The sequence below is a fragment of the Gymnoscopelus microlampas genome (assembly GCF_963454915.1).
Source record: "Gymnoscopelus microlampas genome assembly, chromosome: 5".
NCBI classification, from domain to species: domain Eukaryota; kingdom Metazoa; phylum Chordata; class Actinopteri; order Myctophiformes; family Myctophidae; genus Gymnoscopelus; species Gymnoscopelus microlampas.
Genome location: NC_139942.1, coordinates 48091462 through 48107143, shown reverse-complemented (window position 1 = coordinate 48107143; position 15682 = coordinate 48091462). Strand labels below are relative to the sequence as shown.

The 15682-nt window shown below is 44.2% G+C and overlaps 1 protein-coding gene across 3 annotated transcripts; it reads left to right on the top strand.

Moving 5' to 3' along the window:
- The first annotated feature begins 1782 nt into the window (after positions 1 to 1782).
- On the top strand, positions 1783 to 13554 carry capn10 (calpain 10). 3 transcript variants are annotated; one of them, XM_084057351.1, is made up of 13 exons: positions 1783 to 2056; positions 3275 to 3536; positions 4778 to 4909; positions 5614 to 5810; positions 5918 to 6174; positions 7226 to 7385; positions 7582 to 7748; positions 8729 to 8991; positions 9733 to 9935; positions 11143 to 11401; positions 12203 to 12399; positions 12962 to 13007; positions 13332 to 13554. In XM_084057351.1, the coding sequence occupies exons 2-13, from the start codon at positions 3393 to 3395 to the stop codon at positions 13359 to 13361; spliced, it is 2055 nt and encodes a 684-aa protein (XP_083913477.1). In that variant the 5' UTR covers positions 1783 to 2056; positions 3275 to 3392; the 3' UTR covers positions 13362 to 13554. The 3 variants fall into 3 exon arrangements, with proteins under 3 accessions (XP_083913477.1, XP_083913478.1, XP_083913476.1); XM_084057352.1 differs by having other exon boundaries at positions 3271 to 3536; positions 7232 to 7385; XM_084057350.1 differs by having other exon boundaries at positions 3271 to 3536.
- The last annotated feature ends 2128 nt before the right edge of the window (positions 13555 to 15682 follow it).

The following is a 15682-nucleotide window of genomic DNA, read 5'->3' as shown; positions in this document are numbered from 1 at the left end:
TTGCTTGTCCTATAGAACGAACAAGTAATTCAAGATTAAGTTCACTAAAGAAGAATGCATTTTTATTAAGCAGAGCTCTCCACCCCGTGTTAGTAATGACATTAGCACAACGCTATGCTGATATTTAACTTGGCAGCATTAAAGAAGGGCAAAATGTCAAGTGAAAGTTTCACAGTTTTGTAAACTTCCATGGTTTGAGTCTACTCTGGTGTATTTCAAAGGAACAAAGTGAAACACCAGGTTTGATCAGCATTTGACAATGAACAGCATTGGAAGAAATATGCAAAGACATGCAATAATATAATGTGATAATATTGTGAATTGTTTTTAGAATGAATTTAGGTGAAACCTATTGTTTTAGCCAATAGGCATAATCTTTTTCAGACATTGTATGGTGCCTTGTTAAAGCACACACATTAAACTGAGTGTTGGCCTATTGTTTGTTTAATGTAATAGCCCGTAACAGTAAAATGCCAATGGCTAATACATGTCATTATCTTTCCTTAATCATGTTTTCGTAATACTTTCTTTGCATTACTGTTATGCATCCGTATACCACTGACAATCAAATCATAAGTACCGCTTATGAATGCTTCTGTCATTGTGAATGAATGAATGAATGAATGAAATGTTTTATTTTCGTGTCTGGCTGCCTCAACACAGCCCATCCCTAACGGGATTATTCAGACACATTTTAAAGAACACAGTATTTCCAGTGCCAACATGCTGACACCAAAATAATAAACTAAATAAATAAAAACCACATACTGTACACATGACTCTGATCAAAAGTACAGAGACAGTTTAGTAGTCTAATTGTCAGACTAGAGAGTGGAGGGCAAGAGAGAGAGAGAGAGAAAATAACGAGGAGAGAATAAACAGAAGACAGTGTCGTATATTTTAGGCCCAGCTGGTTGTAAACAGACTTGAATGTTAACTTGAGCCGACTTGAGCCGATCTCACAATGCGTCGCGATGCCACGCATTGTGAGATTGTAAAACGGCTATTTTCAAAAGATTTGTATACATTTTAAACATTTGAAAACTGCATAATGAGTACTTTTACTTTCGTACTTGAAGTATATTTTGATACCAATACTTTTGTACTTTTACTCAAGTACATTTTTAATTCCAGACTTTAACTTGTAACATTACAGTACATTTCAGTACATTGACACTTTTACTTAAGTCCAAAATTAGAACACTTTTTCCACCACTGGTCATCTCATCTAGCAAGGTCAAGCGTTCTGTTCCAGCAGTTCCACAGGTTTATTCTGTTACACGAGGGGTCTTCAACAGGGGGTCTGGGACCCCTAGGGGGTCCTCAGAGTTACTACAGGGGGTCCGCCAAATCTCTGTGTGATTTTTACATTAACCACTTCAACCAAGCATCCCTTGTCTGAGGAGAACTTTAGCCAAAAATAGCCGATCTACAAGCTCACAACGCCTCGCGCTGCGAGGCGTTGTGGGCTTGTAGATCGGCTATTTTTGGCAAAGAGTTATAGGTGTAGAGGGAAAAAAGAGCAGCAAAAGTTTATCTGAAACACAATTTTATACAATATAGAGGGGGTCCCTGCTTCATCTCTGTCTCAGCTAGGGGGTCCTTGGCCTTAAAACGTTGAAGACCCCTGTGTTACACTATCTGTGTAGTAGGTACAGCATACGTCCACTGGGTGGCGCCCATACCCAAACAAAGGAAGGATTCCCATGCGTTCAGCACTAAGGTGTCATTCATTCATTTCCCGGAAGAGGCGTGACGAATATTATGTTCTCTCAGATGTCGTTGCCTGCGCTTCTTCTTCTCCATAATAATAATGCACAGTTTGAACGGTTCTTATGAGATAACGCTATGGTATCCACACATGTTTCACCTATTTGTTTTAATATTTTGAGTGTGAGTGGACGGTAACATTATGCGTGTAATGATTTAAAGCGACGTGGAGACGCGATATGTCCATGTTTTGGTGATGAGCTAACGGACGCTAAGCTATAGATGTAATGATTATCAGCATCAGGACCATCACGACGACACGCCCTGAAAAGTGATGCAGGACCAGGTAACTATGGCAACAGAGGGATGCTGTGCTTCCAAATGAATGTGGACACAAACCAGTGGTGGAAAGTAACTAAGTACATGTACTTAAGGTACTGTATTTACTGTATTTTGAGGTACTTTTACTTTACTGGAGCATTTCCATGTTTCTATACTTTTACTTCTACTCTATACATCTCAGAGGCACATATACTTTGCTTCACTATAATTACTTGATTACTTTAGTTACGAGCAGTGGTGGAAAAAGTACTCTCATTTTTTACTTGAGACCCGTCGTTTTGCGCTGCGTTTCGAGCTTGTAGAGCTGCTACTTTTGATACTTTTGTGTGACGCTGTAGTGTAGGACGCTAATTTACTGAAAAAACACAAAAAGTTATATGGAATATAGAATATGGAGATAAGAGGTTTCTGCATGACAGCATCGATATTATGAAGACACAAGCTGTTCATAGCTGCCATCATAGTTAGGATGGGGGGGGGGGGGGGGGGTGGCATTGTTCTCAGTATCCGGACATTGTTCTCAAAGCCCGGTTCAGGGACCACCAGGTGTCCAATGGCTTTTTTATTTTCAAATTGATTGAATACTTTATTAGTCAGACGTGTAAACAGCACATGGTACAGTAAGACATTAAGGCTAAAAGGATAACACAAAAAATGTCCTAAGGACTTGTTTCCATTGTGGTCCTATGTATTCAATTCATCAACATAGCATTAAAAGTGTACAAAATTACCTTTTGGTCTGCTGATACATGTTTTTTTTTTCAGGACAATTTGGAACGAAATCACTGATACACATCTTTCAATGGATGGTGTCAGGGCATTCCACATTGTGGTGGCAGAGTATAGAATGAGAACTTTCCCATGTTTGTTCTATATTTAGGTGGTACCAGATCATGTTGCTTCCTCTAGTGTTGTGGCTGTGGGTGTCACTCACTTTGGAGAAGTAGTTAGTACTGAGGGCACTGTCTCTTTGACTTAAATACCAATCCTATCTTACATACACTTACGGGTCTGTTACTCTGATAGTATACAAATGGAACCAAATGGACCCTTTTTTACACTATTAGAGTTAAATATAACACTGAGGGTTTTACCCTATGATTATTTAAAAAAATATATGAAATAGGGGTCCATGGACTAATGCATGTCAAACTGGGGGGTTCTTGAAATTCAAAAGGTTGAGAATCACTGGGCTAAATGGCTGATGTTTTTCCTAAGGAAGGTGAACTGACCATGGCTGCAGTACAGCTGATCACAGCCAGTTGATCGATCGGGCCCTGACAACAAATCCAGCCAGGTGTGGAGAGCCAGCCAGCCAGCCAGCCAGCCAGCCAGCAACCATGAAGGATGAGGACTGGGAAGAGAGCCGAGGTGAAGGCCTCTATGAGGACCTCCACTTCCCCGCCGATGACACATCCTTGTTCTCTGATTTCTCCACGCCCATCGCCAGGCTACAGGGTGACATCGTCTGGCGTCGTCCGCAGGTAACTAGATAAATAACCAATACCTGGCTGTCGTAAAAAGGGTTAGGATTTATTTATTTTTTAAAGCAAACATTTATAACTCAAATCTTTGCTTCTGGGGATTCTACAAATGTCTTCTAAATCCTAACAGTTTTCTGAAAAACGTATTTACAAATGTTCCCTTTGAAAAAAAAAAAATTAAAATATTTGCACAAATGGTCAAGATTTTTCAAAAATAGCAGATCTACAAGCTCATAGCGCGGCACTCGGTGCCGCTCTATGAGCTTGTATATCTGCTATTTTTGAATAGTATGAAATATGGATAAAGTGGTTACACAGATGCGTTCCCCGGGTTTGAATGGGTTAAAAGAGTGGGTGAAATTGTTTTGTGTACAAGCTCCCAAACGGTTTTCTGTTTGAATAAAACAGCTAACATGGGTATGGTGGGATAGGGAAAGAAACAACATTGAGGCAGCAACCTCTTCTTGTGCAAGTAGAGCAGATTTGCAGCAGATATAAATAGCAGAGGATATAGCATCTCAGTCTATTTAGCAGCAGTGATCCAAATCAGTGTTTTATTTTGGTGTGTGTAAACTACATGATTATAAAATGACACAATCTCCACTCCTCAAATACAGTGTGATATTTTTTTGATGCTTTGACTTGAGGTATTTTGATTGGTTCTCATCCCCAGCAAAACATGTTAATACATTTTAACCCATTTATCCATATTGTATATGTTGCCTTCAAAAATAGCAGATCTACAAACTCGAGCTTGTACATTTTTGAACATTTTCGAAAAATCTTGAAAGTGTTTGTGAAGAATTTTGCTTTTTGGGCGGTGCAACCGCCCCTATATGTGAGGTTTGGACCCCCACCCATTGCACCCCCCCAACCCTGCGCTGTGATTGGCCACCATTGTACCCCCCTAACCCTGCACCGTGATTGGCCACCATTGTACACTGGTTGACTCTATTCAGGACCGTGATTGGCTAGTGAAACACATGACACATGTGCAGTCCTAAATAGGACTGTGCACTTAAAAAAAACACATTTATGTTTTTTTTTAAGTGAATCACCCACTGTGATGACCACTGTGACCACACCGCCCACTTCACACTGGGTGTGATTTTTTTTCTCTTCATGGGGGTCCCTGGCACAAAACATGTTCAGATAGGTGGTCCGCGGCCAAATTGACATGAAACAGTTTGAGAACCACTGGTGTTAATGAATTGTCATGATGTGTGTGTTTCCCTCTCTAGGAGATCTGCCAGTCTCCTGCTCTGTTCCCAGACAACATGAACCAGGGTCACGCCAAGCAGGGTCTACTGGGAGACTGCTGGTTCCTGTGTGCCTGCACCGTCCTACTGAAGAACAAGCATCTGTTGGACAGGGTAACGCAGTCTGTTAACATGTCAATGATTTCAGCCCGACCGATATATCGGCCGGCCGATCTCATCGGCCAATTTTTGACCTATCACAAATATATTGTGTCTGTTGTGTTGCTATAGCAACGTTGCATATTTAAATAATATCAGGCGATATATCTTTACCGGAAACCTATAACTCCTAATATTGGTATCGGCTTTGGCACCAGCTTTGATTGGATATTAACCCATTAACACTTGGGGTGCCAGAGTTTTATTAAAAAAGTGTACGTTGAGTGCCTGGATTTTTAACAATTTTTGAACCTTTTTCAAGTAGTCACAAAATATTTTCAGTGATCACCGTCCTCATGGTGATCCCCTCATTACACACATAGAGGTCTTGTACAATCGGGGGGAAAAAATTAAAAACATTCGGTAATCCGTTCCATAGTTGCAGCCAGTTGAAAATAGTCAAAAATATATTGTAAAAACAAAAAGTACACAGGAGCAGAGATACAGGCTTTTGAAGTCATAAGTTAACCAGGAAGTGGATTAAAGTCTAAATCTTCGAAAAATCATATCTCCTCGTGCTGTGAAGCACCAGGAGATATTTCATTTTTCAAAAAACGTATATATACGGTTTTGGCACTCGACGTCAGTTTTTGAAAAGAAGTATGTATACGGTTTTGGCACCCAATGTGTTAAAACAGGGAAATTATGTGTCATTATAGGTGTTATCCCCAGACCAGCCACAGTGGGGCGCTAGCGGGTACAAAGGCTGCTTCCGTTTTCGTCTATGGCAGCAGGGTCGCTGGGCAGAGGTAACCGTCGACGACCGGCTGCCCTGCATCGGCGCCGCGCTCTGCTTCTCCCGCTGCCACGCCCCCAATGCATTCTGGGTAGCTCTGCTGGAGAAGGCCTACGCCAAGTGAGCTTCCCGTGAACGGGCATTTACAATACTCTCTCTCTCTACTTGTTTTGTTATATGAGCTTCACCCCCTAAATACAAGTCCTCTCCCTCCTATTTATTTATAGGCTCCACGGGTCGTATGAGCGCCTTTGGGCGGGCCAGGTGTCTGAGGCCCTGGTGGACCTGACCGGAGGCCTGGCAGAGTGCCGGGGCCTGGGGTCCGCAGAGTGCCGGGGCCTGGGGTCCTCTAGAGAGCCGGAGGAGGAGTCGGGGACGAGGCAGGACAGCGACCGCGGCCGGAGGAGACGGCTCAACCTAAACCAGCTGCAAGCGGTCAGAGATGGCTGCGCTCTCAGCTGCTCCACTCACAGCACCCCCGCAGGTCAGGAGGGGCCCTTAATTTATCTCTTGTAGATTGGAGAGATTATTACTCGATACCGAGTCCCTGAAGTTAATTAAAGCTGTCAAACGGCATGTTTTATTCATCTGACTGGGAGACGTCCTTTTTCATATTCAGATGAAATGAGATGATATGTGTTTTAGAGAGTCTGTGTGTCATTCAGGGGTTCCCAACCTTTTTTTCCTTGAAGCCCCCTTCTTACATCTGAAAAAAGCTAAGACCCCCCCCCCCCCCCCCGACCCCCACCCCCCCCCACACACACACACACACACACACACACACACACACACACACATGTATGCGACGCATGCAGGCACACACACATCCAGACTTTTTTTTGTATTACATTTCATTTTTTGACTATTTTTTTGTAATGCAACAAAATAGGGAACACCAGGTTGAAAGTGGATGAAATCAAGTTATGATTTTGTGCAACATGTTTAAAATGCTGGGCAACCTGGAAACAGACAAGGCCTCACACCCCCCCCAGTGATCTCCCCTGTGATATTTGACGCCCCCCCCAGGTTGTGAAACGCTGGTTTAGAGCAGTGGTTCTACAACTTTGTCATGTCAAGGACCCCCTAATTGACACTTATTACCCCACGGACCCCCATTTGAAAAGATAAGCCAGGGACCCCAATAATAGAATGTTTTTACGGCTCTCTAGCAGTGATTCTCAACCATTTTGATTTCAAGGACCCCCAGTTTGACATGCATTAGGGCTACGGACCCCCATTTAATGGCATTTATACCGCTGGGACCCCAATTCACATTGTAAAACCAATGTTAATGTAACTCTGAGAGTGTACAAATGGAACCAAATGGACCCGTTAGGGTCCATTTGGTTCCATTTGTACACTCTCAGAGTTACAGACCCATAAGGGTCCATTTGGTTCCTATCCATCATTTAGCTGGGGACCCCCTGGAACCCCCTCAAGTACCCCTGGGGGTCCCCGGACCCCACTTTGAGAACCCAATGGTTTAGAGAACCTGTTGTTTAGAGAAACTGTCTTGTCTGTACTGTATGTCCCAGCTGCAGGTGGTCCCAGCAGTGGCGGTGAGCTGGGTCAGCACCACGCCCTCAGTGTCATGGAGTGGGTGGACGTGAGGAGGACATCGGGTGGGACGGTCAAACTGCTCAGGATCCGAAACCCCTGGGGCAGACGCTGCTGTGGAGGGGCCTGGACTGAGAGGTGTGTGTGTGTGTGTGTGTGTGTGTGTGTGTGTGTGTGAGTCTTAATTGAACCTAATAAGTGACCTTTCATAAGCAACTAAGTAGTATTTTATACATTGGATATTCAAAAATAGCTACACTCTAGCTACAGGGAATTTAAAAAAAAATCCTACCGGTAATCTGTGTTTTAAGTCTTGTGTGCTTCTTCTCTCCAGGGGGGAAGGCTGGAGCTCTGTGGACCCCGTCTGTGCTACGAGCCTCCAAGGCAGGGCGGAGGAGGGCGACTTCTGGGTGGACGAGGCTGAGTTTGTGTCGCGGTTTGACGATGTCACTGTAGGCTACCCCATAAACCAGGAGGGCCACCTGCAGAGCATCTACACTGGTAATCATCTCGTTTTATTGTGACTCCGGATGTGCGTAGCTAGTCAGCTAGAACATTGGTGCCAGGGATACTTGAGGGGGTTCCAGGGGGTCCCCAGCTAAATGATGGACAGGGACCAAATGGACCCTTATGGGTCTGTAACTCTGAGAGTGTACAAATGGAACCATTTGTACATGGACGGGTCCATTTGGTTCCATTTGTACACTCTCAGAGTTAAATTAGCATTGATTTTACAATATGAATTGGGGTCCCAGAGACTTACATGCCATTAAGTGGGGGTCCGTAGCCTAATGCATGCCAAACTGGGGGTCCTTGAAATTAAAATGGTTGAAAAATAACTGCTAGAGAGCCGTAAACATCTTCTATTATGGGGGTCCCTGGCTTATCTTTTCAAATGGGGGTCCGCGGGCTAATAAGTGTCTATTTGGGGGTCCTTGGCACGAAAAAGTTTGAGAACCACTGGGCTAGAATATTAAACGCTGCTGCTCCCGCTAGTCGACACACACATGCTAGTCGGTTAAACCGTTATTTTGTCTAACCGACTCGGTTAAAACATTAGGGTTTTACAGTGTAGATTGTAAAATATCATATGAAACGGGGCTTCTATGCAAATGTACATATATCAACCTTGCAATTGACTTAGGCGTAGGCGCACTCAACTCAAACAACTTGAGAGGTCAATCGGTTGCAGATTCTTGACAAAGAAACGGACCCGCACTCATGGAACAAAGTTAAAAAGTCGTTAATATGCGGCAGCGGTCATCAAACAACGTGCGTGTTTCAACCTATGGGCCTTGCGTCAGCGTTTCTGAACACCGACAAAGGCCGACAGGTCTCAAAATGCGTACGTTGTCCGATGATGACGGCTGCTGCGGCATATTAAAGACTTTTTTTTATTTGTTCGTGTGGTGTGGATGGTTCCTTTGTTGTTCCTTAGAATTAAAATGATCGAGAACCACTGATGTAATTTCCTCCAACAGGAAATGTGCTGACTCACAGTACCCAGCTCGTTGGCCGGTGGATGAAAGGCCACTCGGCGGGGGGCTGTCGGAACAGCAGCAGCTACGGCAGCAACCCCAAGTTCTGGCTGAAAGTGTGTGAGAGAGGAGAGGTGCTGGTCTCCCTGCTGCAGCAGAGGAGATGCAGGAACACAGCAACGCACTACGCACAACGACCACCGGAGGGAACCAACAGCACTAAACACCAGCACTACCACCAGGCTATTGCTCTTCACATGTGGAAGGTTAGTTTTTGAAGATGATTTTTTCTCTTTATTAACTCTCTCAGTGCCAAGCCCCGAGTTATCCCGAGTTTTTTCTGAATGCCCTCAGTGCCAGAACGAAAAATCCAGAGTTAAAACAAATAAAATATATATTTAAATGTATTATTATTATTATTTTTGGAAAAAAATGTCCAGAACCCAAGATATCATTATCTGAAGATTTGCAGCTCCATCCACTCTTTGTTTAGCTTATAACTGAAAAGGGCTGTATCTCGCTTCCTAAGCACTTTTTTTTCACTTTGGGGAAAAAAAAAAAATGCTGGCAGTTTAGAGAACATATTTTTTTATTTCATTGGCACTGAGAGAGTTAAGAAATACATTCACTACTTCACTACTCTAAATACAAATAATAATACGAAAATACGAATCAGGTTAATAATGTAATGGTGACTATAGATCTGTATGGGCGTTTTAGGCTGGTACTTGCCTTCAAAATGAACCATGTGAATTGTGATAGTTCAGAAAATGGCTGAAACAGACAGGGTCATTTTCTGTGTCAATGGGTTGTATCTTAAATGTGTGCTGTGTGTGTGTGTGTGTGTGTGTGTGTGTGTGTGTGTGTGTGTGTGTGTGTGTGTGTGTGTGTGTGTGTGTGTGTGTGTGTGTGTGTGTGTGTGTGTGTGTGTGTGTGTGTGTGTGTGTGTGTGTGTGTGTGTGCTTGCTTGCTTGCTTGCACGCGCGTATGTGTTTAACTACCGTCAGGTGGAGAAGAAGCGTTTGAACGTGGGCAAAACACTGAGCAACCCTCCCTGTGCGTCCACTCACTGCCACGCCTACGAGAGAGAAGTGGTCCTCCATGCTCACCTGGAGCCTGGCTACCATCTGCTGGTCCCCAGCACCTTCCTACCGGGAGCTGAAGCCAGCTTCCTCATCAGGGCCTTCTCCCTCTCCCCGTTATCCCTCAGGTAACGCCCAACAATAGTGAAAACACTGTATTATTTTTGGGCCCCTGGAAATACATTCTCATGAATATGTTTCATATATATTTCGGCCTCTTGGGGTGCCTAGAGGCTTGATTTATACTTACTGTAGTTGCATGCGCGTGTCGCACGTTGAAGACAGCCGATCTACAAGCTCTCTTTGTGTCGCAGTGTGACACGTTGTGAGCATGTAACATAAGTTTTTCGGAAAACTGTTAGGATTTAGTGAAGCAATAATTTCCCCCAAATAATTGGCCTCTCAAAATGTATCATCGCTGTTGGACAGAAACCTTGTATATCCATATTTCGCACAAAAGTAGCAAAACAATCTACAAGCTTGTTGTAGAACGGCTATATTTGAAACAATTTTTAAAATGTTCACCTGTAATGACCAAAATAGGAATGTCAGGTTGAAAGTGGTTAAGTCTGTCTATGTTTTTAAAGGGTATTAATAAGATAATTTGGATACATTTTGACATGTTATTTTTGGTATACACTGGTAAACGTATACCTACCTATACGTAAACGCTAAATTGGTGTTCATGCACTTGCAATATTTACAACAGTATCCCTCAATTCAGTAGACAAGGGAGCTACTCAAAGTGTGTGTGTGTGTGTGTGTGTGTGTGTGTGTGTGTGTGTGTGTGTGTGTGTGTGTGTGTGTGTGTGTGTGTGTGTGTGTGTGTGTGTGTGTGTGTGTGTGTGTGTGTGTGTGTGTGTGTGTGTGTGTGTGTGTGTGTGTGTGTGTGTGTGCGCATGCGCGCACTGCCAGTAAGTACTGAATTTGTGGACTGATTGAAATAAAGACAGAAAGTGGGGAAATCCCAAAAGGAATACATTGACCTAGCTTTAATTGCAGAAAAGAAATGTATTACAATACGTTGGAAGTCTTTTATCCCTCCAAGCTCCTACTGTTTCCCATTGGATAAATGAACTATCCAGTTGCACCCCTCTAGATAAAATTCATTACTCATTCATTATTAAGAATAGACATCAAGACTTTTGGAAAGTCTGGCAACCCCACATGGATTATTTTGCAACTATAGCTATACCTGTGTAGGTTAGTAGTTATTATTACTTTACCGTAGTTAAACTGAGGTTCGGGACAGCCTAAGCACAAAGCCTGTATTTTTAGTTGTGTGTCTGGATGCTTGCATAAGGAACTGTTCCTCCTCCTCCACCTCCTCCTCAGTGCCCTGAAAGCCCCGGGTCCATCGCTACCGCTGGCCACAGACGGAGAGTGGGAGACCAGCGTCATCCATGGCACATGGGAGGCGGGTACGACCGGCGGAGGAAGCAGGAACTTCCTCTCTCACTGTCGCAATCCCCGTTTTCCATTCGCCGTGCGCGAAGACCCGGCGAAGACGGCGGGCGTTAATAACGTCAGAGTCAACCTGCACCAGAACCGCGCCGACACTGACCTCCATCCTATCGGCTTCCACATCTATAAGGTTTGATTGATTGATTGAATATTTGATTTAGCAAAATTGTAAAATAGCACAGTTACATTTAAAATACTTTGTCTAAAAGGTCTGTTCAAAAAAGTCCTTGCGGTCTTGTTTCCATTGAGGTCCTTGGTATTCAATTCATAGTCATCATGTCATTCAAGGTCAGTGGGTTGTTAGCATTACAGTACTTTAATGTAGCCGTGTTTATGTTAATGTAATACTAAAGCAACTGTTGTGGAACCCATGCTAGGCTCAGCCTAGTGGAAAATGATTTCCTCTCTTGAGGACAATTACAACCCTAACTCTAACCCTATTACCCTAAACCCAACCCCTTTGGTAAGCGGGGAACATAGAAACCTGGGAACATAGGGATGACTCCCCTGTATATGACATCGCATTACACCTTGAGTCAGATTGAAGCACATTTTAAAGGGATAGTTCACCCCCAAAATGACTTTCTTTCTAGCGAGTTAGTTGAACTTGAATTCATGGATATATATTTTTTTTTGTCGCATTCCTAAGCCAATAATTTGATGATCGGCAGCGGTTCCGGTAGCGGACACAAAGAGTCTCCTTTGTGTCTCCTACCGGAACCGCTGCCTACCGGTCCGCTGGTTATCAAATTATTGGCTTAGGAATGCGATAAAAACAATCTATCCCGTTGAACTATCCCGTTAAGGGCGTCTTATACTCAGTTGTGTGACGCGGCGTGCAACTAATATATAAATCAGGCATTGCAGTTAACTTGCTCCGCGTATTCGTTGGTTGAGTCCCAGCTGTGTAGTCTGTTCTCATGTGTATCAGGTCTCGGAGGAGGGAGTGCCTGAGCCAACTCTACCCAGGGACGAGGAGCCCGTGGCCAGCTGCGTTCCTCACTGCTACATGCAGGACGTGAGCCTGGCCTGCCGTCTTCCTGCTGGCCACTACGTCGTAATGCCCTCCACCTACCAGCCTGACTGTCCAGCCAGCTTCACTCTCACCGTGGCTCACACGATACACAGGTTAGCTTAGCACCTGTCGCTTTGTGTGGCCTGTTACTTTGGTGTTAACTTTTACCATTTACAATTTACAATTAGGCATTTAGCTGGCGCTCTTAACCCATTAAGACCGGGAAAGCATCTGGGCTTCTCAAAAATAGCAGATATTCAAGCTCATTGCGCTATGAGCTTGTAGATCTGCTATTTTTGAAAAATCGTGGAAAATGTATTTGTGCAAATCTTTGAATATATACATTTTTTACTCAAATCTTTGGTTCTTGGGGGTCCCTGGAACAACATATTTTGAGAGGGGGGGGGGGGGGGGGTTTGCGGCCAAATTCATATCATTTTGGGGTCCTTGACATGAAAAGTTTGAGAACTACTGATTATAGAAACATAGGTTTTTTCAAAAAACTGTTTTAGAGGACATCTGTAGAATCCCCTGAAGCAAAGATTTGAGTTACAAATGTTCGCTTTAAATAATATATATTCAAAGATTTGCCCAAATTTTTAAGATTTTTCAAAGATAGCAGATATATGATGATGACGTTTATAGTAATTGATAAAGGATCTGCTTGTCTTCTAGGAGAGTGGTGAAAAGTCAGGAGAGGCTTGGACGATCCATTCAAGAGGTCAGTAACATGGTAGTCTCAAGCCAGTTGTGAGCTTGTAGATCTGCTATTTTGGTACCTTTTTTTTAAAGATTTTTGAGAAAGACTAAAACTAAGGACATTTTCTCTGTGATTTGTGTTAGTTTTGTGAATACACTAAACGGTTTCAGTTATGTATTTTTTTGTCAAGTTTTTTTTTTCGTTTATTTTTTTCAGTTAACCTAAGTGTTTATTTTTTTTCAATTCTAGTTTGAGTTATGTAGTTAGTTGTAGTTCACTATAATAACGCTGGTCAATAGATGGCAGCATTGAATGCTCTCTCTGTGTCTCTGTGTGGGTCGGCAGGTCTCTCACATCTCGGTGATGCGGAGCTAGTTCTGAAACACTGATGTGGGTTCACCTCTCTCTGCCTCTTGGCCCGACATCACAGGACCCCTTCGCCCATCCCCCCCACCCCCCCGTCTCCACGGGCGCTCTGAAGAGCCACATGCTTTGTGCATTTTCTGTGTGTGTGTGTGTTCCGCCAGTGGCTGACAACGCAGACAGAGAACATTATGTGGAAATGTGTGTGTGTGTGTCTGTGTATGTGTGTGTGTGTGCCGCGAAACCCTTTCATCCTGAAGCGGCAAAGCCTAGGACCACTGGACAGTTACACCCCCCCCCCCCCCCCCCCCCCCCCCCACACACACACACACAGTGGTGATTAGCACATCAGAGGTTGTCGGTGGGCTGGGCTGCTAATGAAGGATGACGGGGCTGGCTGGTGTAAACAAACAGCCGCCATTGAAGAGGCCGATCTCTCTCTCTCTCTCGCTCGCTCACCGGAGCGCCTGCCGGCCCCAGACAAAGGGCCCTCTGATGAAGCTGCTCAAACTGAGGCCCAGGGGCCGGCCGAACGGACGGGCTTCCAGAGCAACAGAGCCAACCACACTGTGCCATAACCATACCATGCCACACCGTGCCACCCCCAAAACACCACACCACCCCACACCACCCCACACCACACCTACCCTGCACCACTCAGCCCCACACACACAGCCAGCCACTCATACCCCACGGCGGCGATATTGATGGATGGTGCCTCGTTCTTTCTCCTCACCGACATTGTAACTTTTAACATATTTATTTTTAGAATATCGTTTTAAGTTTTTTTTTTTTAAATCTTTCTACATTCTTTTATTCTTTAACATGTTTTATTGTTACTACAGCATCGAGGAGCTTGGAACCAAAGAAAGTTACTCTTGTGTTACTTGTGTTACTTGAGTGACAGATAATCAAATCTTGAACCGTGGACTGCCTGTCTGAGCCCAGAGCAGAGAGGCTTAACCCTATATACTTCATTGACCGGGGTCCCCCAGGGCTCTATACTGGTATCTCTAGTATTTCCCTGTACACCAAATCTCTTTGCCGAGCTTGTAGATCTGCTATTTCCGTCGGATGTCGGAGGTATGCCCCCAGAATAGGAATGCTAGGGTTCAAGTGAATGAACCCAGGTGTGAAACGTGGGTGAAATTCTTTGTCGTACAAAGTTATTATAGGACCACTTCACCCATTTTCAGCTTATCGTCATATAATTGGACCTCACTAATGCTCATTCTGTTTACTCGTTGCTGGGCTGTGGAAGGTTCAGAAACCAGTGACGTCATCGATGGGGATTCCAAGCTAATGATAAGCCTTTCTCCTCCTGGAATGTTAGCATGCTGGAATAGAGGCTCTAGTTCTTGCATAAAAAAAATAAAAAAAGACATTTTGGTTTCTGAACTGGTCCACAGCCCTCCTCTGAGACAGAGCAAGGAGACAGAAATTCTTAGTGAGGACCAATTATATGAAGATAGGTTGAAAATGGGTGAAGTGCTCTACCTCAGACCAGCACGCATGCCAGCAACCTCAGCGCTCCAACAAACACTTCTCAATCCCTTCTTCCCAAAGTCAGGTTGGACCCCCCCCCCCCCATCATCATCACCCCCCCTCCACCCCCAAAGCTCTGACTGGACCTGACCTGACCCACTGTGTGAAGTGGCTGCAGGAACAGAGCAATGGAGGGGATTAAACATGGGCCGCAGCAGCGCATTAGTGGAAGCTTATGAAGAAACCGCCACTTGTTTTTTTGTTGCTGAGCACTGAACAGCCCCCCCCCCCCCCCGCCCCCACCCCCACCCGTGCGTGCGCTCCTGATGCTTGTGTACCCCGTGTCCAAGTGTGCGCGCTTGTGCAGAAGTCACACGTTTTTAAGACCAGTGGTTTTAAGACCAGACAGTTTTTAGACAACACCAGAACCGTGGTGGACAGACTAGCCTATACTGATGGGCTTTTAAATGAGGATGATGATGATGATCTAATGTTAGTGGTACTGTACGTATTTTAATTTGATCATGTGTTTACCTGACAAATAATAAAGACGTCTTTAAAAAGATGAGCGTGTGTTTCTGTCACATAAATCAGTGGTTCTCCAATGTGGGAACCAATTCAGTGAACAAAAAACTCAAAAAAAGAGTAGTGCTGACAGATTCTGCTTAATGTGTCTTAATGTGTCAATTAGTGGTTCTCTTAACGTTTTCATGTCAAGGACCAACAATTTGGGGGGTCTCAGGTCGCGGACATGAAGGCCTGTCCACACCAATGCAACTCCTTGCACTGGTCTGCAACTGGTCAGTCCAGACCGCTGCAATGTTTTGCAGTTGCAACTAGGGTTAGGG

Excerpts from the sequence above, each read along its gene's own strand:
- capn10 (XM_084057351.1), top strand. The coding sequence starts at position 3,393 with ATGAAGGATGAGGACTGGGAAGAGAGCCGAGGTGAAGGCCTCTATGAG. Across the intron at positions 8,992-9,732 it reads TTGCTCTTCACATGTGGAAG|GTGGAGAAGAAGCGTTTGAA; the intron begins GTTAGTTTTTGA and ends AACTACCGTCAG. Across the intron at positions 9,936-11,142 it reads CTCTCCCCGTTATCCCTCAG|TGCCCTGAAAGCCCCGGGTC; the intron begins GTAACGCCCAAC and ends CCTCCTCCTCAG.